The 27,754-nt window shown below is 37.6% G+C and overlaps 1 protein-coding gene and 2 long non-coding RNA genes across 3 annotated transcripts; 2 read left to right on the forward strand and 1 right to left on the reverse strand.

The window, feature by feature from the left end:
* Positions 1-25,251, forward strand: LOC111022564 (MADS-box protein 04g005320). Its single transcript, XM_022299725.2, is given in 6 exon segments — positions 1-316; positions 20,486-20,573; positions 20,782-20,849; positions 20,930-21,029; positions 24,929-24,961; positions 24,963-25,251. Coding segments are annotated over 6 exon segments (654 nt in total). The 5' UTR covers positions 1-14; the 3' UTR covers positions 25,026-25,251.
* LOC148209972 (uncharacterized) lies at positions 21,898-23,883 on the forward strand. Its single transcript, XR_015792359.1, has 2 exons — positions 21,898-22,040; positions 22,148-23,883. It is a non-coding gene; the product is annotated as an uncharacterized LOC148209972 (long non-coding RNA).
* Positions 24,039-26,964, reverse strand: LOC111022566 (uncharacterized). The gene is made up of 3 exons (XR_002602986.2): positions 26,464-26,964; positions 24,668-24,728; positions 24,039-24,546 (listed from the first exon to the last, which is right to left on the reverse strand). It is a non-coding gene; the product is annotated as an uncharacterized LOC111022566 (long non-coding RNA).
* Positions 26,965-27,754: the final 790 nt, after the last annotated feature.

The following is a 27,754-nucleotide window of genomic DNA, read 5'->3' on the forward strand; positions in this document are numbered from 1 at the left end:
GCCCTCGCTGGTAAATGGTTATTCGGCTCTGGAAGCAAAAGCAAGGGGAAAAAAAAAAAAGCGGACTTCGTTTGGATGGAGATAAAAGAAGAGTGGAGGGAAAGGGGATTAGGGTTGACAGTGGGGCGAAAATGGGACGGAAGAAGATCGAGGTGAAGCGAATCGAAGATAGCTGTAATCGCCATGTGACCTTCTGCAAGAGAAGATCTGGACTCATCAAGAAGGCTCGCGAGCTCTCTGTTCTCTGCGACGTTGAGCTCGGACTCCTCATCTTCACCAACCGTGGCCGCCTCTACGAGTTTTGCAGGGGAAATAGGTACGCTTCTTCTTCTTCTTCTTCTTCTTCTGCTTTTTCTTCGATTCTTCAATCTCTGACTGTGTGTGTTGATTTATCCATGAACATACTGCAAGTTTAATTTCTTTTGAATCACGAACTAGGAGCTGCTATTGCGTTTTTGTTTGCTCTTTGAAGAGATTTTCTCGGAAAATTGGTCATAGTCGATCGTCTTAGCGCGTTTTCTTCACTAACTCTGATTTCGCCGTCTCTGATAGCGACGAATAAGAAAACAAGAAAATGCAAGCCGAATGTCTATTAGGATGAACTTTTCCTTTTCTGTTTGCTGTTTGAGAGATTTTATATGAAAATCGATAGAACTTAGTCTTCCGGCGATTTGTCCGCTCTGATTTCTTCTGGACTACTTCTCTTCTCCGGCCCGCCCTAGTTCTTTTCCTCAGGATTATAGGTATAGAAGAAGAAAATTAATGCGAGCCGATTTTCTGTTTGCTTTCTGAGAGATTTTCTCGGATAAACGATGAACTTTGTCGTCCGGCGATTTGTCCGCTCCGATTTCTTCCGGAATCTTTCTAACTTCCGTCCCTGGTTTCTTGCTCAGGATTTACGTGTTTTCTGCTGCATATGTGTGATTGACTGATTTGTAACTATTTACATCAAAAGTTTATTTTAAAAACATATAAATATAAAACTGTGACCTGTTTCAAAAAAAAAATAATAATAAAAAAGAAAAAAACTATAAAACTGTGACGGTCACGGGAGATAAGTTTTTTTTTATATATTTTTAAAATGAGTTTATCCAGTTTTTATATTATAAACCTTTTATAACATTTCTACTGTAGTTTTAAATATAGTTGTTAGGTGTCAACGTCAAACTAGACTGAAGGTAGAGCCAAAAAAGGAATGATGGAGTCTGAGAGCGAGTCAATTACTCAATTGTCCCACTTTAGTTAGCCCAAATTCAAATATATATATATATATATATATATATATAAATAAAATACTAATTCAGATTTTAAAGTTTTCCATTTAATTTATTTCTTGAAATTCTTATGATTGAATGGCTATATATGTATAAATTTAGAATGTGAAGTTTTTGTCTCTTATGAAAATTTTTGGCTTGTGTACGTCACGTGATATGATTACAAATGAGGAAATAAGACAGAACACATTAATCCAGATAATTAATCTTGTCAAAAAACAAAAAAATTAAGATAATTTCAACGACTTAAGTACCCATATATAAATATGGCCTGGGTATAGAATGGACTTTAACCTTCAATATTTGTATAATTAAACAAATTATGTTTCTCAAAAAATAAAAATAAATAAATAAATAAATAAATAAATAAATAATTAATGTTTTCATCAGCTTAATCAATTAGAATTGATTAAGGCATACATTTTTAAACAATAGGTCGAAGATTCAAATTTTCACTACAACATGTGTGGGAGAAGATTTGAGTTCATGACTTTTTGATCGGAATACATGCCTTAACTATTTAGTTATATTGCCTCGAGTTTATATTTTTCTAGAATCCATTACTAAATTATGTATATTATCTTGAAAATTAAGAAAGTGTGATATACCTTACTAATTAATCAATTATTAATGTCGCGGTACTAATTCAATCGTGAGGGAATTTGTGTTGTTTCAAATTCCCACCCTACCAAAAGAAAAGGAAGAAAAAAAAGCCCTCATAGGTTCCAAATTTGTTGTGGGCTTATTTATATTTTGGTTTCGTAACATACATTTCATATTTTTGAGTGACTGTTCTGCGTTTTGAACCAAAATTTTTAAGTTATTTGACCAACTATTTTTTAAAAAAAAAAAAAGAGAAAAAGAAAAAGGAGAACCAAATTCCTACATCAATAGCAGCCCTATCGACAAGGACGACTTCCTCACTACCCGATCCAGAGTATTAACTTTATCAGAAGAACCTGTCACATAGAGAATTGAACTCTTTTTTTTTTTTCTTTTGAGGTTTAACATTCTACGGTAAAGATAAGATAGAGGAACGATGGGTAGAAAGGATCCATCTGACAATGGAAGAAGGAACTGCATGAAAATACTTTAGGACTTGGACCACACAAACAACTATCTCTTAGGAAAACAAAGAATTTCCAAGAAAAGACAAGAGAGCTAAAATATTAGTCATTTTATTGTTAGATAAAGGGTAATGAAAACCAAGAATAGGGGTAGAAGAAATCCCGTAAGAGAGTAGAACATAAAGGATAGATGATACAAGCATGGAAATAAAGAGCAGACAATGAGCCTTTCACGCTTCTATTCGTTTCCCCATCTTTGCCTTCTTCCACATCTCCGCCCTCTTCTTTCCTTTCCTTCCATTGAAACTCACTATTTGTGCTTACTATTTGTCCTTCTCTATTGCCTCTTCTTCTCTAATTCCACGCATGTGGCTTCGTCTTCTCCTATCTTTCCATAAATGGTCGTCACATGATTTTTTCCATCTCTGCATTCTTTTATATTTCATCTCTCTACCTCCTTCCTTTCTGCTAAAACCTTTATTAAAAAAACTTTCAATTTTTCTGCTCTCTCCCTCCTTACATGTGTGGATTTGTTTTCTCGAATCTATTATATCAATTTTAAACTTTGCTTTGAATTATTGTGAATGGTTTGATTGCATTTAAAATTGGATTCGTGCGGCAACTCATGGAAAAAACAAAATAATAAGAAATTAAAATTAGAAAATTCAAGAATTAAAGAAATATTAAATTCAAAATATATGGATTAATTAAGTCCTACGCGACAAGAATGGACTCATAAGATGGGCGGTCAGGGAAGCGATTTCAGCCTAATACGCCCGGAACTATGGCACCGAAACGGGTCTGCGGGCCGGACTCGAAGAGGAGAGGGAGGGTTCATCCTTTTTTTTGAAAGCATTGAGTTGGGCTTGTCTAAAATGCACATGAATGCCCTCTCAAACAAGTTGTCAAAAAATTTAACATTGTATTAAGGGTTGGAATTCACTGAACAAGTAAAAGCTACACAATCCTCGACCTCAAACTCATATTGCGCAAACTTGCCCTCTAAACACAGGCTACCTAAAAATCTAGGCTACACAACTCTTCTAGGTCTACACACAAGCTTAAAATATACATGCCAAACATCCTTTGATGTCTAAAAGTTTTAAAGTTTTCTATTAAAAAAATAGTTGATGTGTTTTTAAATGTAAGTATTTCCAATTTAATTAATTGATTTGCCTTTTCTTTGGGAACATGAAATAAGTGTCTTTAACTTGAGTTATGTTCAGGTGGATAATAACGTACTATTATTTAATTGATTTTTGCATCACTCCATGTCGCACTCAATTCTGAAAATATTATTTGTTGTATAGAGACCAAAACGAACGTCTTTAGAAATCAAAATAGATGTTTTGAAAGTATAGAGATCAAAATAAACTAAAACAAAGTATATTAGCGGCAAGAGTAATTGAATTATTTTAATAGTATATTAGCGGCAAGAGTAATTGAATTATTTTAATAGTATATTAGCGGCAAGAGTAATTGAACTATTTTAATAATAGAGGAAAAAATAAGATGAAATACATGCTAAAAGTAACTAATAAAAAATGTTGGACAATACATAAATAATTAATAACAAAATAATAAAAATGATGGACAATACATAAATAACGAGTAACAAAATAAGAAAAATGATGGACAATATATTAATAATGAGTAACAAAATAAGAAAGTAAGGTTCAGCCATTGGATTTCTCATCTCCATTGATGCTAGGAACGATGTACAAAAATTTACTTAGAAACAACGCTACAAAAATTTACTTAATATAGAACCATGCAGATCTAGATTTTAGACTACCCTTGTCTCCATCGAGCTTCAGATAAAGTAGCCTATAAACTCATTGCTTCATTTACTGAGCTTACTTTTTTTTATATATAAGAATGATGCAACTTAGGAAATAAGAAAATACTGTTGATAAGAATCTGCCTTCAAAAGATACAACTAAAGCCTTTAAATAGGAGAGAAGCAGGAGAGAAGCAGGAGGCTAACGGTAACTACTAGTTTACTAAAGGGTAAACTAACAGAATTAAAAAGGCTTAAAACCCTATACAAGCTAACAACCCTATGCAAGCTAAGTTATAACAGTTTACTACATCAATTTCCCTCTCTCCAAAAAGAAACTCGACCTCGAGTTTAAGAGGCTAACACAAATGAATCCGGAGCAGCATATGGATGAATGTCTGCAACATTGAATATTGGACTGATGTTGAAATCTGAGGGAAGTTGAATTTTATAAGCATTTGGGCCGTATTTCTTCAGGACCTCGAACGGACCAAATTTCTTTTTCTGCAATTTATGAGCACAACCAGCTGGAAGACGACCTTTGAATAGGTGGATCATAACAAGGACTCCTTCCTTGAAGTCTTGGGCACGTCTCTTAGTATCAGCCTTCCTTTTGTATTGATCATTAGTTTTTTCAATATAGTCGTGGACGTCCTGATGCAGTTTTGTGATCCTTTCGGCCATATGTGCAGCTTCCATACTGAAATCAACAGAAGAGGGGATGTTAGCTAAGTCAACGGTTAGACGAGGAAGCTTAGTGTAAACTATCTAAAATGGTGACTTCCCCGTGGATCTATTCCGCATATGGTTGAACGCGAATTCTGCCTTTGCAAGAGCTGCATCCCATTGTTTAGGTTTGTCACTGCATAGACATCTAATAAGATTCCCAAGGGTCCTGTTTGTCACCTCCGCTTGGCCGTCAGTTTGGGGGTGATTTGTAGTACTATATTTGAGAGACGTGTCAAACTTCTTCCAAAGGGTCTTCCAAAAATGACTAAGGAATTTAATGTCCCTATCTGAGATAATAGATTTTGGTATTCCATGGGGACGAACAATCTCTTTGAAAAATATATTGACAACGTAGACCGCATCCGAGGATTTTTTGCATGCTAGGAAATGTGTCATTTTGCTGAAACGGTCAACGACCACCAAAACCGAGTCGAAACCGCGTTGGGTTTTGGGTAATCCCAAGATAAAATCCATAGATAGATCCTCCCATATAGTTTCGGGGGTAGGGAGAGGAAGATAGAGACCCGTATTTAGTTTGGTGCCTTTGTTTGTTTGGCAAATAAAGCATTTGGAAACATAGCTCGCCACATCTTTACGTAATTGTGGCCAAAAGAACCGAGTGGACACAAGGTGTAATGTTTTGTCACGGTCAAAGTGGCCAGCCAACCCCCCTGAATGTAGTCCTTTATCAAGGCTGTTCGTAAAGATGTGTGTGGTATACAAAGTTGGTCTCCCTTGAAGAGATAGCCATTCAATAAATGAAAATCCCCAGAGTTGCTGTGATCAGTACACTTGATCCATGTTTTATGAAAATCAGGATTGTTGGTGTATGTTGAAGGAAGATGTGCAAAGGCAACGATCTCACCTTGCAATAGAGTTAACAAGGTGCCTTTCCGACTAAGGGCATCCGCGGCTTTATTTAATATCACATCTTTATGTTTTATGACAAAATCAAATCGTTGTAAAAATGAGAGCCATCGTGCATGCATGCGACTAATATTCTTTTGTGTGTGAAGGAACTTAAAGTGAAAAATGGTCAGTAAATAAATTACACAGTAAATAATGCTCCCATTGCTTTAGAGCGCGAACAAGGGCATATGGTTCTTGTTCGTAGGTGCTCCAGTTTCGTCGAGATGGACTTAGTTTTTCACTAAAGTACTCTATAGGATGCTGATTTTGGGACAAGACTGCTCCTATTCCTATTCCGGAAGTGTCGACCGCGACCTCAAAAGGTTGGGAAAAGTCAGGGAGGTGAAGAACTGGATTCTGGGTGAGTTTTTCTTTGAGTATTTCAAAACTATTAGCCTGTGCAATGTTCCAATAGAAATTTCCTTTTGTAAGGCAGTCTGTTAAGGGGCTAGCTAACGTACTAAAATTGTTGATAAATTTTCGATAAAAGGAAGCGAGGCCTAGGAAGCATTGTATAGCTTTGATTGTTTGTGGTTGTGGCCACTAGGAGATGGCTTTAATTTTGGATGGATCCATACGAAGGCCATCTATACTACTAATAAATCCTAAAAAATATATTTCAGTTGCTAAGAAAAGACATTTTTTAAGATTTATCACAAGCTGATGTTCATGTAAAGTCATGAATAAGAGATTAAGATGTTCTAGGTGATCCTCCCTATTCTTGCTATATACTAAAATGTCATCAAAGTAGACAACAATAAATTTATTGAGGAAAGGAAGAAGTACATGGTTCATCAATCGCATGAATGTACTGGGTGCGTTAGATAGGTCGAATGGCATGACTAGCCATTCAAACAAACCTTCGTTCGTCTTAAAAGCGGTTTTCCACTCGTCCCCTGAACGTATGCGGATTTGATAATATCCGCTACGTAGGTCCACTTTTGAGAAGTAGAGAGCGCCCCCAAGTTGATCTAATAAATCATTTATACGAGGTATAGGGAATCTATATTTCACAGTGATCTTGTTAATGGCCCTACTATCCACACACATTCTCCACGTACCATCTTTTTTAGGAGTAAGGAGGGCAGGAACCGCACACGGGCTTAGACTTGGTTGTATATGTCCCTTCTCAAGGAGTTCTGTTATCTGATCGTGGAGGATCTTATATTCAGCTGGGCTCATACTGTAATGGGGAAGATTTGGTAATGTAGCACCCGGAAGTAAGTCAATGCGATGTTGTATGTCGCATAGGGGAGGTAAGGGATTTTGGGGTTTTAATAATTCTGGAAATTTATTAAGGAGGGTTTGAATTGGTTGGGGAGTGTCTACCATGGTTGAATTTTCTAAGCTATCAAATTCTTTGATGACAAGACCCAATATCGGTTCTGTCCGGTGTAGTACAAGGTGTTTCCCACTGCAAATATAGAATAAATGACCTTTCGTCATGCTGTTAGATGAAGTGGGATTGTGCAATGGCAAAAGGACCACTGTTTTCCCCATCCAAGAAAACTCGTATGTGTTTTCTCGTCCTTTATGGATAGCCTGAGTATCATATTACCAAGGCCTTCCCAAAAGGATATGACATACATCCATATCCAACACATCACAAGTAATTTGATCCTTGTAACTATTTCCAATAGAAAGGGGAACCGTACATATAGTATTGACCAAAGCCTCTCCTCCTTTTCGAATCAAACTTACCTTATAAGGAGTAGGATGAGGAGAGACTTTTAGATTTAAAGTTGTCACTAACTTGCTAGATACCACATTTTCCGTACTCCCACTATCTATTATTATGTTGCAAACTTTGCCATTGACAGTACATCTTGTGCGGAACAACGAATGCCTTTGGGGATTGGATATAGTTTTTGGAGTTAGAAGGATGCGCTCCAACACACATGTAACTTGTTCTCCCTCATCGGGTCCAAGATAAGCAACTTCTTCGTCGGATTCTTGATCACCTAATGGATCGCTTTCTTGAGCATCATCCACAATAGTGATCGACTTCCGTTGGGGGCATTCATTGGACAAATGTCCTACTTGCCCACAACGGAAGCACTTACCCAAGGTGGGTCTACTGCAGGTGTTAGTTGTTTTCTTGATAGGTTGATCCATAGCTTTACCATCCTCGTTGGTTTTCCCTTTAGAACCCGCAGATGTACCTGGAATAACAGATTTATCACTGAAAGATGTACCTTTTCTTGAAGTAGTTGACTGCCCCTCACTTGTGTTGCGCCTTTGGTATTGAAATTTGATTTTATTGGCTTGCTGTTCCTCCACAGTGACAGCAGTTGCTATAGCTGTATTTAAATATCCGATTGGTTGGACTTGAAGCCGTTCTTTAATGTCCCCCCGTAAGCCACTAACAAATCTTGCAACCTGATATTGCTCACTTTCACCCAAGTTTGTGCGTGCCCCTAAACGATGAAATTCCTCAGTGTACTCTGCTATAGACCGGGTCCCTTGACGACAATTCTGATATTGGTTATAGAGGACTTGTTCGTAATTGATAGGTAAAAACCGTGCATGCATAAGTTTCTTCATTTTTTCCCATGTGCGAATGAGAGCTTTCCCGAATCGTTGGCAATTTGTTTCTAGTTGCTCCCACCAAGCCGAGGCGCCACTTTTCAACTTAAGTGCCACAAGCTTTACCTTTTTATTATCCGGAGTAGACATATATTCAAAAAAAACTCTCTACATTTTTTATCCACTCTAGAAACCCCTCAATATCCATCTTACTGTTGAAGCTTGGTAGGTCAATCTTCATTTTGTATTCGCTGGCCTCATGATTATAGTTGTGATATCCTCTGTTGTTCCTTCTATCTTGCGGCCAATCAATATTCTCCTCTTCTTCACTCGAAGAATCGTCTTGTAGTTCTTGCCGCCTATAAAAACAGTCATTTCTTCTATGGTTATTGCGTTCTCCTTGTCGATCTTGATTATTTCTAGGGACAAAGACAGGTTCTTGAAACATTCTTGGAGCACGATGTTGAAATTCTTGATCGAAAGCTGGCTGTCCTTGCTGATTCTGAAATCTTTCCAACCCCAAAGGACGTTCTTGAGGCAGCCTTGGAGCAGGTTGACATTGTTCGCTGCCAATCCTTATTTCTTGATTCCTAACTTCTTTGCCACGATCCATCTTTGGTGGATTGTGTTGCAGGTTTAAAGAATCCAACTTCTCCATCATCGTACTCAACATTTGGTGTATTTCCACCACATTCCGTTGGAGGTTTTCAACCACCCCCTCAACCATCGTTAACCGAACAGTTGTGGATCGTGGAGAAAGGATGGTAGTATCTTCCGCCTCTTTGTTGACAAGCGAAGAATCACCACTATTGGAAGGATTCTTCTTGTTCGTCATAAGGAGCCCACAGATCTTGGAGCTCTGATACCAACTTGATGCAACTTAGGATATAAGAAAATACTATTGATAAGAATCTGCCTTCAAAAGATACAACTAAAGCCTTTAAATAGGAGAGAAGCAGGCTAACAGTAACTACTAGTTTACCAAAGGGTAAACTAACTAACAGAATTAAAAAGGCTTAAAACCCTATACAAGCTAACAACCTTATGCAAGCTAACTTATAACAGTTTGCTACATCAAAGAAACAAGAATATATTATGAAAAAAAGGGAAAAAGAAAAAAATCTCTACCCTTGTCTCCATCGAGCTTCAGATAAAGTAGCCTATAAACTCATTCATATGTTGATGCTTCATTTACCGAACTTACTTTTTTTTATATAAGAAACAAGAATATATTATGAAAAAAAAAGGGAAAAAGAAAAAAATCTCTACCCTTGTCTCCATCGAGCTTCAGATAAAGTAGCCTATAAACTCATTCATACGTTGATGCTTCATTTACTGAACTTACTTTTTTTTTATATAAGAAACAAGAATATATTATGAAAAAAAAGGGAAAAAGAAAAAGCCCAGAGGCAAGGGCCTAGGAGGACCCCAAAGAGCTACCATATCACAGTATATACGTTACCACAAAAAATATCGAAGGGTATCGCGGAGTTGTTGAAGACTCTTTGATTCCTTTCGAAGAACCCAAAGTAACTCTCTAGCCCCACAACTCCACAAAAAATTGACTCTTCTTTTCAAGGATCCTGATGCATACTTGTACTAGAGATCTCGAAGGAATTGACTTATCTTTCTTTATTAATGAATACAACACCTATTTATAGAGGTTGATGGTGTAATGATAGTACAGTAACTGTTGTTACCGTGAGGTAACAATTAAAACATAACAATAGACAAGGTGTAATGACTACATCAGATCCCTTGAGCCACCTCTAAAAGCCAATCATCAATTAATAGGAGGCACCCGAATGTGCCACATTTTTTCATATGCAAGGACTAGCCTCTAGAGGTGAAGGAGTAATGATCGAAGAGGCTATTGATATCTTTTGCATTCCTTAGGCAGAGAGGCAAACTGAAGGGGACAGCAGTTAGAAAGTTTTTTCTACAATTTCTCGTGAGTATTAATTAAGGCTTATATAGGCAACAATTCACACAAAAAAAACTGACTTAAAGGGGGCTAGAAGCTTGGGAGACATCTTCGTAAGTTTGTGAAAAGCAGAAACCCTTGGGTCCTCTCAATTTCATCCTCCCCATTCTCAAATCAAAACGAGGCCAACAAATTCACCCATCGAATCTAGTTATTCACCTCACGGTCTCTTAAACCTTTCCTTAAACCCAAGTTCTAATCAGCATGCTCATCAGACCACACTTAGCCATTGTATTGTTTTTTATTGGAAATACTAAACAAGTCAAAGAATTGGGCCACCTAACTATTCCCTGGCTAAGTGTCTCACTGGAATTTAACTTTCCTCCCATTTTGAGTCTTGAAAGATGTAAACTTCAAAACGTAGTGGCTCTGCTTGGCAATATCAACGCAAGTACCTCCAGTAGTCCTAATTCTTAGGGGAGATATCTACCAGTGTCAGCCCAATGTATGCTAGCAATCACCCTCTTCCAATGGGAGCTTCTACTTGACTATATCTACACAGCCATTTATGCATTAAGGTCTCATTCTTTTGTTTGGAAGTACCAATCCCAAGGCTCCATGGATCTTTGGGAGGGAAGTTTGGTCCCAATTCACTCAATGACATTGGGGATGATAACCGGTACCATTCCAAAATAAATTTCTGGCTATCCTCTCCATTTCTGCGATGTCTTTTTAAGGGCTTTGAAGAAAGAGAAATCATATAGGGGATGGTATTCAAAACGGACGATGCAAGAGTTAGTCTACCTCCCTTAGACAACATTTCTTCCAATTTTCGAGCTTGGTATTAAACTTATCCACCGTGGGATCCCAAAAAGAAGAACATTTGTGTTTTACCCCAGTGGAACACCCAAGTAAACGATGGGAGAGCATTAGCCTTACAACCAAAGTGAAAGAGATGGTACAACAGCCTATCTTTTTTATTTTGATACCAATCAGAGAAGTCTTTTCAAGATTTGAGAACAGGCATGCAACCTTCAAAAAGATGTTATGGAAAGCCCACCATATTTCCAAGTTGTCCTCGTCTTGGCAAAAAATCAAAGTATCATCGGCGTATTGAAGATGAGTGATGGTAGATCCTTGGTTGCCAATAATAGAGCCTTTCAATCACAATAAAAGTGGATTAGTCGACTAAGGGAGTCTCCCATGATAGTGAAAAAGAAGGGGAGATAGGATCTCCTTGTCTGAGCCCCTTCTTTGCATGAATCTTCCCTCATGGTTTCCCATTTGTAATGATAGAGAAATTGACCATCGAGAGGGAACGTTGTATCCACATCCTCCATCTTTTACCAAAATCTTTCATCTCCGTAACAGTATCTAGGTAACCCCAATCTACTTTATCATAAGCTTTTTTCTTAGCTTTTCAATCGGCCGCCACTTCCGATGCCACAAGAGTGGCATCAATGATCTAACAACTCTCCACAAAAGCTACCTGAGAATCGTCTATGAAAGGAAGGACTTTTTTTAGCCTTTCGGCCAGCACTTTCAAAATGATTTTATGCAGTAACATGATCAAGTTGATAGGTCTATACTCACTAACCATGTTGGCCCCAAGCTTCGAATGAGATGGATGTAAATCTTATCTTTTTTTTTTTTTGTTAATGATGTTTTTTCATAAAAAAACTCATTTGACATCCATCCGGTCATAGAGAATTTAGAGAGCCAAGGCACTAAATTGCTTTGTAAATTTCAGCCTTGGTGAAAGGTTCTTCCGGCTAAGTGCTCTAAAACATGATAAAGGGAGCCAAATCAATGCCCTCCATAGTGAATCTCGGTCCCTGCAGAGCGTCATAAAAGATTATGAAAAAGTTCACTATTTCACACTCAATTTCAGCCTCTGTTGTTAGGATTCTGCCGTCCTTATCCTAGAGCATAGCAATAAGGTTTCTATTTCTTCTAGCTGAGGCCCAATTATGAAAGAAGTCGGTGTTCTCATCCCACTGCTTGCATTTTTTAGACCACAGCTAGAATTCTCTAAAAGTCAAGTTAGAAACCTTCCACCATAAAGTCTTCCTTTCAGCATTTAGGATTGGAGTTAAGATGCCTTCTTCCTCTAAGCTGTTAATTTCATCTATTCGGTCTTGTCAAGTCTTCTTTTCATAATCCACCCTGCCAAACACTTCTTTGTTCCACTAGATAAGATTCCATTCGAGGGCTTTCAATCGTTCCATAAACGTGAAACCCAGCCAGCCAACAGTAATGGGAACTTCCCACCAGACTTTTATGTTATCTAAAAAGTCTAGATGATCGAATCCACATATTTTCAAATCGGAAAGTAAAAAGCCCCACCTACGAGTACCGAAGCAAAGGAGTAGGGAGAAATGATCAGAGGTTGGTCAAGACAGCCTAGAAAGAGCAACGTCTTTGAAATCAAAGTGCTAATCTTGAGAAATTAGAAATCTATCTATTTAAGAGGGAGAAGGGTTGTCTCTGCCGCTTGACTAAGTGTATGCTTTCATTGGAATATCTATCAAATGAAGGTTTGAAATCAAGCCATTGAATTCCCTCATGCTCTTAGTAACTCTACCTTTTGACTTTTTTGGAACCCAATGGACCACGTTGAAATCCTTTCCTATGCACCAACCACCCCATCAAACTCCCGAAAGGTCTACTAACTCCTACCAAAAAAACGTTTTTGTCGAGCAGAGTTGGAGGCTTGAACGTGTTATTAAAACGGAAAGCTATTGAATTCGAGAACTCACCTAAGAGATAGGGTCTACTCCCGTCATTAAAAGTGAAATTTGTTGTAGTGTAGGTCGAGAACTCACCTAAGAGATAGTCTTCCACAACTACCGAATCTTCCTTCCATATAAGCAAGATATCTCTTGTCGTTCCTACTGCATGTTAAGATAACTAACCAATCCGTTGAGAAATATCCAAACTGAATTCACTATAACTCTACTGATTGAAGCTAACTTAGCCTCTGCCAGAATAACTAGATCCGTCATTTTCGGGATATCTTTCACTATGGCTTGTTTGGAGACCGTATGGCATGGACATTCCAGGAGAAGATTTTCATAAAATAACTTCAGCTTCCTAGGTACAACTAGTTACTTCAGTCTCTATTTCATTATCTTAAGTTTTGAGGAGGTTTGTCAGTTCCTTCTTCTTTGCATTGAGAGCTTCGAAGAAAGGTGTTTGAAACATATTTTGTATTTCTTCATAGTCTGCATCATCTTTTTGGATATAGGAAAGTGACAAATTTCGCTTTCTTTACTGTTTATGATCTTTGTTTCAATCGTGCGAGATTTTGAACCTTCCCTTTCTTCTGAATAATAGCTTTCTCAACTTGATACTACTCATCTATGGGCACGTGTTGAGACACTGTTAAAGTGCCACTGGAACTCTATTATCTTTCCTAATTTCATCTTTCGATTGAGTCAAGTCTTCAATTTCATCCTCAAATCTTTGATCATACCATCTTTCAAAAAATGAGTATTGAGCTCTTCAAGGAACAATAGGTCTTAGGAAGCACCCCCATCTATTCCTACAGCGAATTATTTTTTGTCATAGAGGGAGTTTTCTGGGCAAGAGCACAAAAGGTGCAAAAAAAACCTTGACTTCCCTTTTTTTGTCTGTAGGTCCCTCTAATCGAAGCTTTGCTTTGCTGTTGGGTGCTCTAGACTATGCCTTTTTTAGACAAAATTTTAATCTCATTTGTTTTCTTAAAGACACACATTTTCCTTTTCCTTTCCCTTCACATCTTTTTTGATTTGTCTTGCCTATAGCTACACCCAAGGTCAACCCATTCTCCCCGTAGAGACAATTTGAACCTGTCCAAGTGAGGGCAAGTCATGTGAGTAATGACCTTAGCAGAAAAAGTGGTCTGACTTTGTTAGTTTTCGGGGAACAAGATATTTACTGATGGGCAAATAAGTCCATTTGTGATTCTCCAAAAATCCAATGGACTAATCCCTTTATCGTCGTTTCCACTATAAAATGCAACCACCATTTCAAGTGAGAAGGAGTCATGGATTTCAGCTACCTTGCCTATCAGCAAATTTGGATCTTGAAAAAAACAAACTTGAGCAAAACCTGGTTTGTATCATTCAATCTAACTTCAGCGAAGGTGAAGCCACGATAGTTATCTTTAACCTGAATAGCAACTTCCATACCGTCCAAAAGCATTGCATTGAACTTTGAGTATTTAAAGAAGCCACCCTAGCAGTTCCTGGATAGACTCCATAAATGCAAATGAATGTTCATGACCTTTACCTGCCTACCATAAAAGGGGACCACATTGATTCGCCATATTTTTAGGATTCTAGCTTTCCATTTTTAGAGTAATAGGTCTGAATGTGACCCATCCCTTATTTAGCATTGGCGATCTAGCCATGTACTTGGAGTTGCATTTGAGAATAACTTTATCTGGTTGAAGGGTTTATGATGAAATGTTCTTCCATTTGAGTCTGCATGACCTCTAGAATTCTCCCCTAGTCATCATGGAAGTCCATTATTGTCACCACTATGGCCTCCTCCCAATCTAAGGGTCTAACTTTTCCTACCTCTTTTCCTACATCTCCTTGGTCATCAATGTTAAGAGTGACTACTAGGTATAGAGATTTGGGACTTGACTGCATCTGCATTAAACTTGTTTCTTTAAACCCACTACCTCGATTCTTCCTCCTTTTGAGGGTTCATGAAGTTCTGCAACATATCTCTGAAAGCTAACCACCCTTTGAAGTCAACATTCGAGGTTGACCGCCTCTTCTATCGTGAGGGAGATCAAGTGCTTTTCAGTTAGCTTCAAGAATCGTTCTCGTCTTTCTTGGTCGAAACCACAGCCAAAATTTTTGTTTTCAACTTTTATCTTTGTCTTCCTCGAGGACATTGTTATCGCAGGAAGTAAACCACCAATTGCTAACCCACCATCTACAAGATAGAGAATACAATATAGGGTAATCCATAAGAAGAGAGTTTTGGCTAATTCAATGATCAGCCCAAAACATAATGCATGTACCATTACCAACTTGATGGTAGATGTTGGAGAAAATGAGATCCCCTTATCGACCGATGTGTTCCCAAGAACCCTTTGATGATGGAATGGCGGCAATTTGTGCCATAAGATCAATGCAGCAATGATTCTCCTCCATAAAGCATCTTTACCTAAGTGAAACGTCCATTATCAATTAGCTAAAAGATGGATGCCTTCAATTTCCTTATTTTTCATCCATAAAATCTTTCTATAAAAGAAGCAATTTTGGGAGGAATTTGGAATAGAGATAAAAAATAAGTAGAAAGATTAGCAAGGGAGGCTCGAATGAGAGAGTCTATCTCTTTAGAAACATGTGTGTTGTTCCATTATTGAAACCTTAAATGGTCCATGATCACCTGTGGTCCAAAAATCGAAGCCATCAACATAAGAGAAACGAGGGTGAGAGAATGGACACCTCCAATAATATCTAATACTAGAGAATGAAGTATCATCCAAAGAACGATGATGCCTCCAGAAGAGCTCTATTTATCAATGGAAGACTATGCCACACTTCTGGAATGGATTTGATGAAAAGCCTATGCTTCTTTTATACTCCTGGAGAATGATAATAGAGGTATTATGTTTTACAATTAGATTTATGATGAGAGCTTGCTTCTGCCACGAGCTCAAGCCTCCAGCATTCTAAGAGAGGATGATCATGGAGTGTTGTTCAACCCTTAGGCTTCTAATCTTTGTGCTAAGTAATGGGTGTCTGTAGGTTCCTTACCCTTGGATTCCTTATTTTTTCTTATGTGAATAGTCATGATACAAAGCCCAAAATCTTCGAGCCATGGAGAAATCGCATGCAAGTATTAGTAAGGGTGGATTGAGTTTTTAGGTTGGTGGAAGGGGAAGTGGGGCGCAAGAGGAGGGAAGGATAGAGGTGTTGGGCGAGATTAGAAGGCTTTGATAAGGACTAGTTTAGTCATCTTCGATTTTAAGTTCAGATGGAAGGCCAATGATGAAGGATGAGTATATGGTACCTCAAACAAGCAAGAAGGCCTCCTTTGGTTTAGGAAGATTTTTCTAGAGTAATAACAATGGGCTATGGCGACAGGGTTAGGAAGGAAAGAAGTGTTAGGAAGGCATAGAGATAAGGGTTCCGAAATAGTGTTAGTCTACTTTTATGAGGATAGTGGAAGGTACAGGTAGTCAGAATGATTTGTGATAATGTTTTGGGAAAGAGTAAGCAATAAGGAATAAGTGTCAAGTGGACAAATGAATAGGTGTTGCATGAGGTCCAAGAGCATCAGGTTGGTTGTTGGGGGAAGAGAGGGAGGGCAGGGAAGGGCTGGCACAATTGTATCGGAGTGGTACGATGACACCATTGTATGGGGTGACCAAACAAAAGGGAAGGAGTTTTCTCACTTACCATGGAGAAGTCGGACAAAGGAAAGGCTAAAGGATGACTAGATTTCCACAAAAGTCAATGGCAAGGTTTGGGTCTCCAAGGTACAGTGGATGTTCGTAGCATATCCTTCCAACCTCTACGTGCTTTTCTTTTGAAAATATTGACTTTCCTTTCACGCATCTTTGTTCTTGGTCACACGCTCCTAGTTTTTGTTTGTTTCCGTGAACTTCATAATGTAACCCAAGTCAACCATCACCATTGAGAAAGATGATGATGGGAAATCAATGATAGCCGATAGGAACCCGTACTGTTTGGCTTTACCTTGATGCTTATCTCCATAGGATCCATTAGATTGATGGTTATATTTGAAACATCTTCAGTATTCCACCAGCTTCCCCAATGAGCTTAAAGACTTCCATATGCCACCTATCAAAGGGTTATCCAACCTCCATTGGATGGGACCACTACGTCCGAACTCTTTTTTCCATGGACTATAAATGAATTGGTAGGACCCCATTTGCCACCTATAAAGCTTGTTCATTGTCTTGGTATCTCATGAAGGCTTTGTTGTGCTGAAAGGGTCTACCAATCATAATCTTTGAAAGGGCTCTAAGGATCTTGTACTAGCCATTATGAAAGTTTTTCTACTACATCACAATGGCATTTTCGGAGTTGAAAGACAGAACGTACAATTATGTTTTATGGGATGTGGAGTTCTTGGTGGGTGGTTGTTTACGCAATAAATACTTCGGTTTGGGGAGTCTGGCTACATTTAAATCCAATCCGTACCATTTTGTCATCTATCCTTCTTTCCTTGAAAATTTTGTGGGTTAGAGAGAATTCAAGTAGTTTGTTAAAGTTTTCTACAATCCATCTCAAAGTTCTCTCATGCACGGTAATGGAGAGGGCTTTGTCCTTTGTAGTTTTTGTGATGTGAACTCTACTACTGCTTGAGTTGTCATCTATTTAAGTGGAATTTTTTTTGTCTATAGTGGTGGATCGTCTGTTGTTTATCTTTTCCAATTTTTTCCATGGATATAAAATTTTAGGAAAAGAAATAAGCACGGATTATGTTTTCATGGGGAAGAAAGGTTGATCGGAGAAAGGCTAAAAACATAACGTCTTTCACCGTTTCCAAACTAGCTGCCCCAGAAGCTATCAGGGGAGAGAAGCTGGGGAAGGAAAGAAGCAGAGAGAGAGATGCCTTTCAGTTTTATATTTGTGTGTAAATATTAGTATTCAATAATTAGTCTTTATGGTGTTTATTTATTTCCTTATTTTTTTTAATAAGAAACGAACATTTCATTGATGAATGACAAGGAACATAAAATGTTCAAACATATAAACTCCAAAGGAGTGAAGTAGAAAAATAAAGTAAATACAAGTATAAAATAAAGTTAAAAACAAAAATTACATAGCAGTAATAAAAGCTTCCCAATTAGAATAGATAAAGGCTTGACTTGCAAAGATGAAGAATTCAAACACCCCTCCAGTCAAGAAGATCAACAAATTCCCGCATAAAGAAGTTTAAGAAAATGTCCAAAAAATAGTCTTCCGTAAGATTCAAGAACCATTTTCAACATCCATTTACAGCACTTTTAACTCCTCAAGTGATGAAAAGAATTATGACAACTAATATAGATTGTAAAAACAGTCCTAACATTTAAATACTGACCAACTATACTACATCAAATCAACTATACTACATCAAATCAGATAGTCATCACCTTATAAAAGATCATCCAAAAGATATGTTGTGCTAAATGGGGGAAGGTGCTGCATCGCTCCAAGTGGGGTATGTATTGCGTGCCATTTAGCCAAGTTGACAACTAGCTCAAGTTCAGGTCGTCATCTGGATGATGTCAAATTTAAGTTGGGGAGAGTTACAATCTCATGTGTAATATCGATCTATGAGTTTGTCATTGAGAATGATGATAGTTTATGTGAGGGAGGGTGTCAGGACAAGTGCATGTTGCTTGTCGCCTATGTGAAGGACTGAGAGAGAAGTGTTATGATGTGACCAAGGAGGATAGTGCATCACTCAGCACACCATGACAATTTGCATAAACAAGCCTAACTAAGATGTAAGCAAGATTGGAAGCAATGACAACACCAATGATGTCAGTAACAAGCTCAGTAGGATCCAGTGGGACAAGTGCATGTCGCTTGTCGCCCATGTGAAGGGCTGAAAGAGAAGTGTCATGATGTGACCAAGGAGGGTAGTGCATCACTCAACACACCATGTGCCTAAAAAAGCCTAGCTAAGATGTAAGCAAGATTGAAAGCAATGACAACACCAATGGTGTCAGTAACAAGCTCAGTAGGATCCAGTTGAGGGGCCTAGCCCATTATCCTAGAAGTCGGAGTTGCGTTGCGGCTTTCAGTGAGCAGCTTTGGGGACAGATACATATAAATGAGATGTGCAAGCACGTCATATTTCCTACCAATAAGAGATCAAACATGAGCTTTATGTTGGCAAGTGACTCTTCCCCACTTATGACTTCACACCAATTACCAATTTTTCTCCATTCCTCTCAAACCAAATATGCCTTGAAATATACCATAGAGGGAGGCGTGGTGTCAGCTCTCTTCCACCTATGGCCTCAGGGCTAAGCGAGCTACCACATGACACATGCGTGTGTGTGGCATAGGCAAGTATTGCAGGACTAAGGTCTGGGGCGTCTTCCTTGCAGGATGGGAATCCCAAGGGTAGTATCGAGTGGCATAGGTATTCCAGCATTTTGCCTCTCCCCGGACCACCATGCAATATGTAACTCAAGTGAATTGGCACGAGCAGCAGAGTCATTGTGCCACAATAGTGCAGGAATGGATAGATGTTTGGGTGGGACAGCCTCGACACGAAGTAAAGGCATATAGTTCGCTTCTTAGGTGTGTACTCAAGATTAGTTGAAATGCATGTACATGCAATGAGCATTGCTAAAGGAAAGTCAAGTTGTGCACGTAGTTGCAAACACCTGCTTAAGATAAGCCAAAAATTGGCAATAGGATGCTCATGTGTGGGTAATTTGGCTTAATGTTCAAAAAAATGTCATGATGTAAGCCTAGAGATCTCAATTGGAGAAGAAGGTAGGAACTTCACTAATGGTTCGACAGAGTTATAAGACTCGCAAAAAGAATGTTGGGACTAGAGTTTCCCTTAAGGTTGGCCATGACTGTGGTAAGATTATGATGTCGCACAGTTGAAAAGAGTATACCTATGTCACATTATGATGTCGCACAGGTGAAAAGGGTATACCTATGTCACCCAACATCAGCACATCAAAAATATGGGTTATCGATTATTTTTTAATCATTTTGAATAATGTTGTAGTCTTTTTGGTTATTACTTTGGTGTAAATTGTCACCTTTTTTGTCATTATAGCTACTCTTCTCTTTTATCAAATTAGAGAAGTTTTATCTAATCCCCTTGAATTAGATTCCACCCATACTTTTGTAATTTCTTTTTACCATCAATGAAATTGTTTCTTAAGAAAAAAATATTAGATTTATTTCTAGGCAATTAAATATGTGAAAAATATGCCCAAATTTGCACCATAGTGTATAATAAAGAAAACTAACATGTCCCAACATGTCATGCTATGTATTTAGATCGTATTCCTTGTACGTTTTTTTTATGCGCTTGTGCCCGTGCTTCCAAGAACCAACCAAATAAACCTTTGTTTTAATTCTTGAACAGTTGCCCTTTCAATATTACCTAAGGGATTTGTGCACATAATATTGAATCCGACTTTAATAATTTTCTTGGTTACACAGCACCTCACTCTCAACTCTAAACTATTTGTTCTTCCAAATGCTTTAATGAAAATAGTTAAAGTGCATGCATTATTTTATTCATGCTAACTCTATTTTGCTCCACCATAATTGTGATGCAGCTTATTGAACATTATTGAGCGCTATCAAAGCCACCTTAAAGGCAAAAGTCAAAGTCAAAGTCCTATTGATATTGATACAAATGCCAGTGTAAGTAATCCTTAGAATCGAGATCTCTAATCTTCTTCCTCTGTCTTGTAGGAGGTAACAAAAATGCTAGTTACATGTGCTTTTTAAGTAGTTGACAATTCAGTCTTGGGGAGGTTGCCCATGGAGAATGTAGAATTTTTATCATTACTAAGGAAAAAAACAAAAGAGAACAATCTCAGATCTTTTTGCTGTTTTTTTTGCACTGCAGGACCAGGACCACCAATCCAATCAGACGATATTGGTGTCACTTGGAAAGCTCCTACAAACTATTCAAAGGCAATTTTCTGCCTTTTAAACTAGAGTCATTTTCAGGTATCACAATTGCTCAAGCTTGACTGACGTGTACTCATTTTCAGTCAGGTTGAAGAACCAGATTTCAAGAAGCTCAATGTAACTGAAATGATGCAATTGGAGAACCAACTCGAAGCCACACTCGACAAAATCAAAATTCAAAGAGTGAGTTCATATCTTGTTAGTACCGAATTATATTTATCTGTTAAGAGACTTCTAACTTGTTAACCTTTTGGAGTTGGACGACTTCAAAAATTACTTGTGTTAAATCAGAAACATCGCTAAAAATTGTGATTTACATATAACGCTAAAAATTGTGATTTACATATATCGTTATGTCGTTTTATTCTCCCTTAGATAGTTGTACATAGTAATACCCTCCAAAATTAGATGGCTTTGATAACAAGCAATTGTACTATTCTTTCTAAATGTTGGTGTCCCTCTGGATCTTGGTCCGTTTCAGCTATACCTCGCTATGTCCATTTTGTTAAGAAAAGTGGAGCCAAAACTACACCTTGGAGACCAGCCGCCACTGGAGCAGAGAGAATGTTGGTCAGGACAGTCAGCTTCATTGAGTCATCTCCTTCACAACGCTGCTTTACACATTCTTTGTCAACGTAGAACGAATTGACCCGATACCCTTCTTTCCAACTTCTTCCATTTTGCTTCTCCCATATTTTCAGATTTTCCTCTAACAACAAGTCCAAATTTTTTTTTTTTGTAGATGATGGGTAGATAATCATCTACCTAACACTTCCAAAATGAAAAATCTGATCCAATAAAAGTGACCAATTTGTCATCTCCTCGTCCAATACCACTTGTTGGGAGAAGACAAATACATATTATCTTAATCACAAATGCAGACAATCGAAGTTGAAGAGCAGTGGCCTGAAAAGCTCTTTATGTATAAAATAAAAACAGCCTATTGAACAGCTAGTAAGTAGCCTTTTGTTTCTAGGCCTCAAAGCCAAAGCGACACTCGTTGGGGAAACTTTATCATCCTTATGGAGCTGACGAGTGAAATCAGGCATGCCCCCATTTTTGTTATTTTTGTGGCAGCCGATATTGCTACAACACCAAAGTCCAGTTTTGGCTCCATTTTTTCCAACAATAACTTCCATACTGAAATATGAAAATTAGAGGGGGAAGTACAGTTCTCCCAAATAATTTGTAGAGGTTTGAATATCTCGCTTTATATAACCTCTTTACTCCATATTCTTTGCTTAATTAATTCTTAATTAGAAGCTGCTGATCCTATTAAGAACCCCTTCCAAAACTTTCAGTGTCTTCAAGTGGAAGAAAGGAAACTGTCAATCAAGTCTAACAGCATTTAGGAAGCACCTCCAGCGTTGTCCAGATCTTGACTCTCCAAGGGGAGTACCAAATGTTGGTGACACTTCCATAACAGCAAAAAGACATAAACATGTCTCTAGTTCTATTCAAACAAATATATGAAAATGTTCAATGCAAACAACCTCCTATTCAATAGAGAATGCCATTGTGAAGCTTTAAAGATGGCTAAGTTATTTTTGGAAATTCTCTAGTTTCTTTCAAACCAAACTTTTCCACAATTATGAATTTAATAGCATTTATCCATAAAGGCGAGGGAGGTCTATTTAGTCCTACTAATTTAATAATGGGATAAGGTTCACAGAAACAGGGAGACAAAGTCACTTTTTGCTTTCCTAATACCAGTAGCTGCTAATGGGGCTGCAGTTTTAGAAACACCCTATCACCCACCTGAAATTGACATCTCGCCTATGCTTATCTGTCTGGAACTTCATATTTTGCAGAAATGCCAAATCAGCGGTTTGCTAAGAAAAATCAGTGGTTTGTTAATTTCTTATGTGTCGTTGCGTTCATTACTGGTGATATCTTCCTTGTTGCAACACCATGTTTGAATCTTCAGCTAGCTAACCAAAGCAATTTCCTTCATTTGATCTTATATTATATTGCCTTTGATGTTGAAATTTGAATTCGTATTCCAACGACAAAAGTTCTGACAAACACCTGAACACACAAGAAATCTGAACATCAGTGTGGTGCTTGGTTAGCAAAGAGCTTTATTAAGAGTAGCAAAAAGTATGCTTGTAGCACATACCTTGTCCCAGGCCTCTCCTCTTTAGGAGTCTCCTTGAGTTGGTCCGGACCAACTCAACCGAGTCTAATCAGTTCAGATTGGATGATTGGGTCTAGCGAGCTCGACCCATGTCGCTCCCTTAGCTTCAATTCATATGAATCTGGTAGGATAATTTCACCTCATAGGCAAGGTTCTTCCACATCTCTCGTCTTTTTCCAAACATAAGCACACATAGTTCCCATCCTTCATGGAATTTCACATCCCTCCCCACTCTAGGAATCTTGCTCTCTTTTTCCAAACATAAGAACACATGGTTCCCCATCCTTCATGGAATTTCACATCCCTCATCCTCCCATCCCACTCCATGAATTGTGCTCTCATCGTTTTGTGGTCATATGTTTTGTGGCATGTTTTGATAGACTTATATTCTTACTTTGATCTTTACGTTCAAGTCATTCCAAAAGTTTCCTCCCACATTAAGTATGAATAAACCATTATTCAACCAAAAAGCTTAAGCTGATGGGTTGGGTAAGCTTAATTCATATAGGGATATCTCAACACTCCCTTTCACTTGTGGGCTTTGATAATTGCACAAGACCCAATAAGTAGAAATCAATACAAATGGGGAGGAAACAGCAAGGGTTCAAACACACGACCTCCCGCTTTGACATACTATCTTAAGGACAATGAATAAACCACCACTCAACCCAAAAGTTTAAACTGATGGGTTGGGTAAATTTAATTCATGTATAGATATCTCAACACACATCTAACATGTGTTAGGAACATTTGAAGATAGTTAACCAATACCTCAAACTGCCAAACCCTGCATACTCCCTTCTTGTCGAAGTGCTAAAAACAAGGCAAGGTTCCTCAAGCAGCTATAAGTTGCCTGGAGGCTTACGCCTATGACAAACAAAAAGAGGCTTACTCCTTTGATGATAGAGGCGTGCCTTTGAGGCATACAAGCGTAAGCCTCAATGTTATATATATCTCTATGAGCAAATTTTGAAGGGGTGGAATTTGGCAGTATTCAGTATGCTTAGTTGTACAAAAAGGCAATAAAAATCATTGTGTTGGACATTTGAACCATCTGAAACAAGCTTAAAATCTTATTAATTTATCATTATAAAACAGCAAAAAGATTTGTCTTGGACAAGAAGAAAGTTGGCTCTCTATTCTCTTCCTTATCAGTTATTTACTGTGTTTTCTTTTCTTTTTCTGATATTGAAGTGGGAAAAAAATTAAATTAGAATAAAGTACTTTGGCCTAGATAGCAGGGGCTCAGATATAAACATTCTACATTTAACTCTTGCACAAATTAAAGAAATACAAAAGAAAACTGTTTTGTTTTCTCCATAAGTATCAGAAACTTTGACAATCACGTCATTGATACTTGAAGAGGGAGAGCTAACTGCTTGATCCTCAAGTATTAAACTGCCTCTCAAGGCTTGACTTGTAGGGGTGTGTGGACTTTGAGGAACTCTGAGCAGAGAAAGATTCAAAGAACGGCAGGCTACTTTATTTTTCGAGTAATCTAGTGTGATTGAACTGATATACTATTCAGTAGCAATTATATACTTTCATACTTGATTATCACAACTGCAGTAAGAAATTGAAATGTGTCGGCATGAAAGTTGTGCCATCAGGTACTAAGAATTTTGAAACAAATAGTTAAAAAATATATATAACAATAATATGTAAATATGGACAGAAAACTTACCTGATTGTAAAATATATTGATTCATTCCAACAATTCTCTTACATTTGTGCTTGTTTGGGATCTGCACAAAAATGAATATATAGAAGTGAGGAGACTTGTTTGAGAATATGCTACTGATTTTGCACATTGTTCTGATTTTCTATAAATAGGGGGAAAATTTTATATCAGAGGATAATTTTCCAGTGATGAAGTTAAGAGTTACATTTTCTAGCTACCATATTAGTAGAAAAGAATGAATCATGGCTATTATTTTACTTGCAGATTGAGGCAATGATGGAAAATGACTGTTGGACAGATTAACATGGATATAGCTATGGGCACGGCCATGGGCATGATCAACAGCCATGCATCCATTTAACTAGTGGAATTCCAAAAAGAACTCTTTGGTTGATGTTGTTGCAAATAAAAGAAATTGAAGTTGCATAATTGTATGAATTGTTAACACCCTGCTAACCTGCGGAAGCAAATGTGCATACTATGTAACACCAAGTATGATGGTTGTAGCATAACGTTTAGGTTCTATGATAAATGAGCCATGCAGCAATCACTAATTTAATGTTTCTAATGAAAGACTTATTATTCTACTTATGAAAGTTTTATTCATTAATACATTCCATAAAGTTTAAAGTTGGGGGTGCCTGCTTGGGGTCATCTCTGATAAGCAGCATCTTTTAAGGTTCATTATTTTGTAGCTTAAGCTTTATTAAACATCTATGGAGTAAGCAAAAGTTAGGGATTTAACTGAATATTTAGATGGGAAAAGAAAGTGATGGCCCAATGGCCATAATTATTTCATGAAAAGAGCTTGAAAAACATTTGGAAACCTTTTTGATCTAGATTTGTTTCATGAGTCATTGATGAATTTGGTCAGGGAATTTTTGGACATGAAAATTGAAGTGCTCCCTAGATCCAAAGACTCCAAATATTTGGGTTCGAGGTTCATGACAGTTGAAGTGTTTTTCGGTGGGTTCTTAAACGATGCTAGGCTTGGAAGGACATCTTTGATTCCCTTTTTACCTATAGTATATCCTTATAAAATAAATTTACAGTGAAAAATAAAGAAATTATGAGTTTTCAGTTCCAAATTACTAAGATGCATGCTGAAGATTTTATTATTAAGAGGTAAGAAAATGTTCTATCATACTATAAATGTCTTTCCAAAAGTTTATTTTTTAAAGCTTGATAATGCTAATCCATGATTTTGTTATTTGAATTCCACTCCATATCGGCAAAGAAACCACGCTTCAAGTTATTAGCATATCATAATAAAACTGAGAATGTTCATTTTAATAAGACCTTTCAACACATACTAAAAAATCCGAAATGTCCATTGAGAATGTACATGTGAAAACAAAAGAATAAGACGGACAAATCAAACTAAATGATCCTTAAATTTTGCAGGTTGTGCATCGATCTTCAGAAAGAAAAACGTCTCTATTCGATGAAATCAACTCTTTGTACTTTTATGGTTATATTTAGAAATAATATCATCGACAGAAGATCGATGCATATGAACGCGTAACTAAGCGCGCTCCATAACTGCACATGAATGTGTGGAAATCCAGATCAAAAATGAAAGAGGAGAAAACAAGTTGGAAAATCAATATTCTAGGTTGATCTTCGCTAGAACATTTTCACAAATAATGCTTCACCGTTAGGATAAACGGCCTGTCCGGTGAAACGCAATCAGTTACCGATGTAATCGAGAAATCAAGACTATAATTAGCGAGTTGATCACGGCGGAGAAATCACAAAAACAATAGCAATATAATTCAAACTAATAATCAAATCATCACCTGGCTGAGCGAGATTCCACCATATATCCTGACGCCATTTCACTTCGCATCCACCAGCAGCAGAAGCAGTTCCCCATCCCTTGAACCGATCATCGAAATTATCGCCATCGATCAAACACAAACCGCAGCGTCGCAAATTGTATCTTATCTCATTGAGAGACCAAACTTTAACGAAGCCGCGGAAGATCCGATGACAATTGTTAGTGACGATGGGATCAGAATAGAAACAAAAAGTACCGCACCGCACCAGATTCTGCCGATCAATGGAACGCTGCCACGAGGAGGAGAGGACGAAGAAATTAAATCAATGGGGTGAGATAAACGCAAAAATGGAAGAAATCGTTTTGGTTTTGTTTTTGGTTTGATGTTTGGTGAGAGACTCTCTAGAATCTTCATTTTTCTCTTTCGCAAAAGCTGTGGACGATGGAAAGCTTTCATTCCGTTGTTGAAATAAGACAACCCAGCTTTCGTGCTCCCTCTTGACACATTCCTTTTCCTTTCCCCACAAAAAAAAGTTCTATTTTAACTTATCTATTTTTAGGATTCCTTTCCCTTTTTTCTATTTGCTTTTTCTATAAATATTTTTTAGTTTCTTGGATTTAAAATAATGTATTTTTTAGAAAATGGCCAGAGATAAAGTAGTTTGAAAAGTATTTCAGGGAAGCAATTTAAGGCAAAATCACAGTCGTTAGACCCGATTATGGGTAAAGTCGCGGTCATCAATCGCAATTTAAGGTAAAGTTGTAAGTGGTGTCATGTGGCTCGACCCACCAAGCCGGAGCCAGGAGCCACATGTTGCTAAGAGAAACACATTCAATGCATGCGATTTTACTCCCTCTCACTCATGAAACATGAGTTGTCTTTAATCTATTAGGTTTGTCTTTTCTTTTTTCTTTATTGCAATCGGACAAATGGTCCCTGCTCCCTTGCAAGTAATCCCATCTTTGTCTCTCTCTCTTCTCATCATTGTCTCTCTTTCTCCTTTCTCTATTCAGATGTGCTACTCTTACTTGAGTATGTTTTTGATATTTGTCCATCGTTATCACCAACTCATCGTTTATGAAAATCGCATGAAAATCACCCCAACCCATGTCATAGGTGATTTGTCACCACTAGATTGTGTACAACTTAATTTTTTTTTTCTTGAGCACCATCTAATCTATTTTTGTCTAAATTTTGAAATTTTTTATTTAATTTATATTTATTTTGTCATCACTTTAAAATCTATATTATGTTTTTAATTGTTTAAAACTATATTATTCTTACCCTAGTTTCTTTTTGTGTATTTTTG

The sequence above is a fragment of the Momordica charantia genome, assembly GCF_013281855.1.
Source record: "Momordica charantia cultivar OHB3-1 chromosome 7 unlocalized genomic scaffold, Mcharantia_2.0 BLBB01000007.1, whole genome shotgun sequence".
Classification (NCBI taxonomy): domain Eukaryota; kingdom Viridiplantae; phylum Streptophyta; class Magnoliopsida; order Cucurbitales; family Cucurbitaceae; genus Momordica; species Momordica charantia.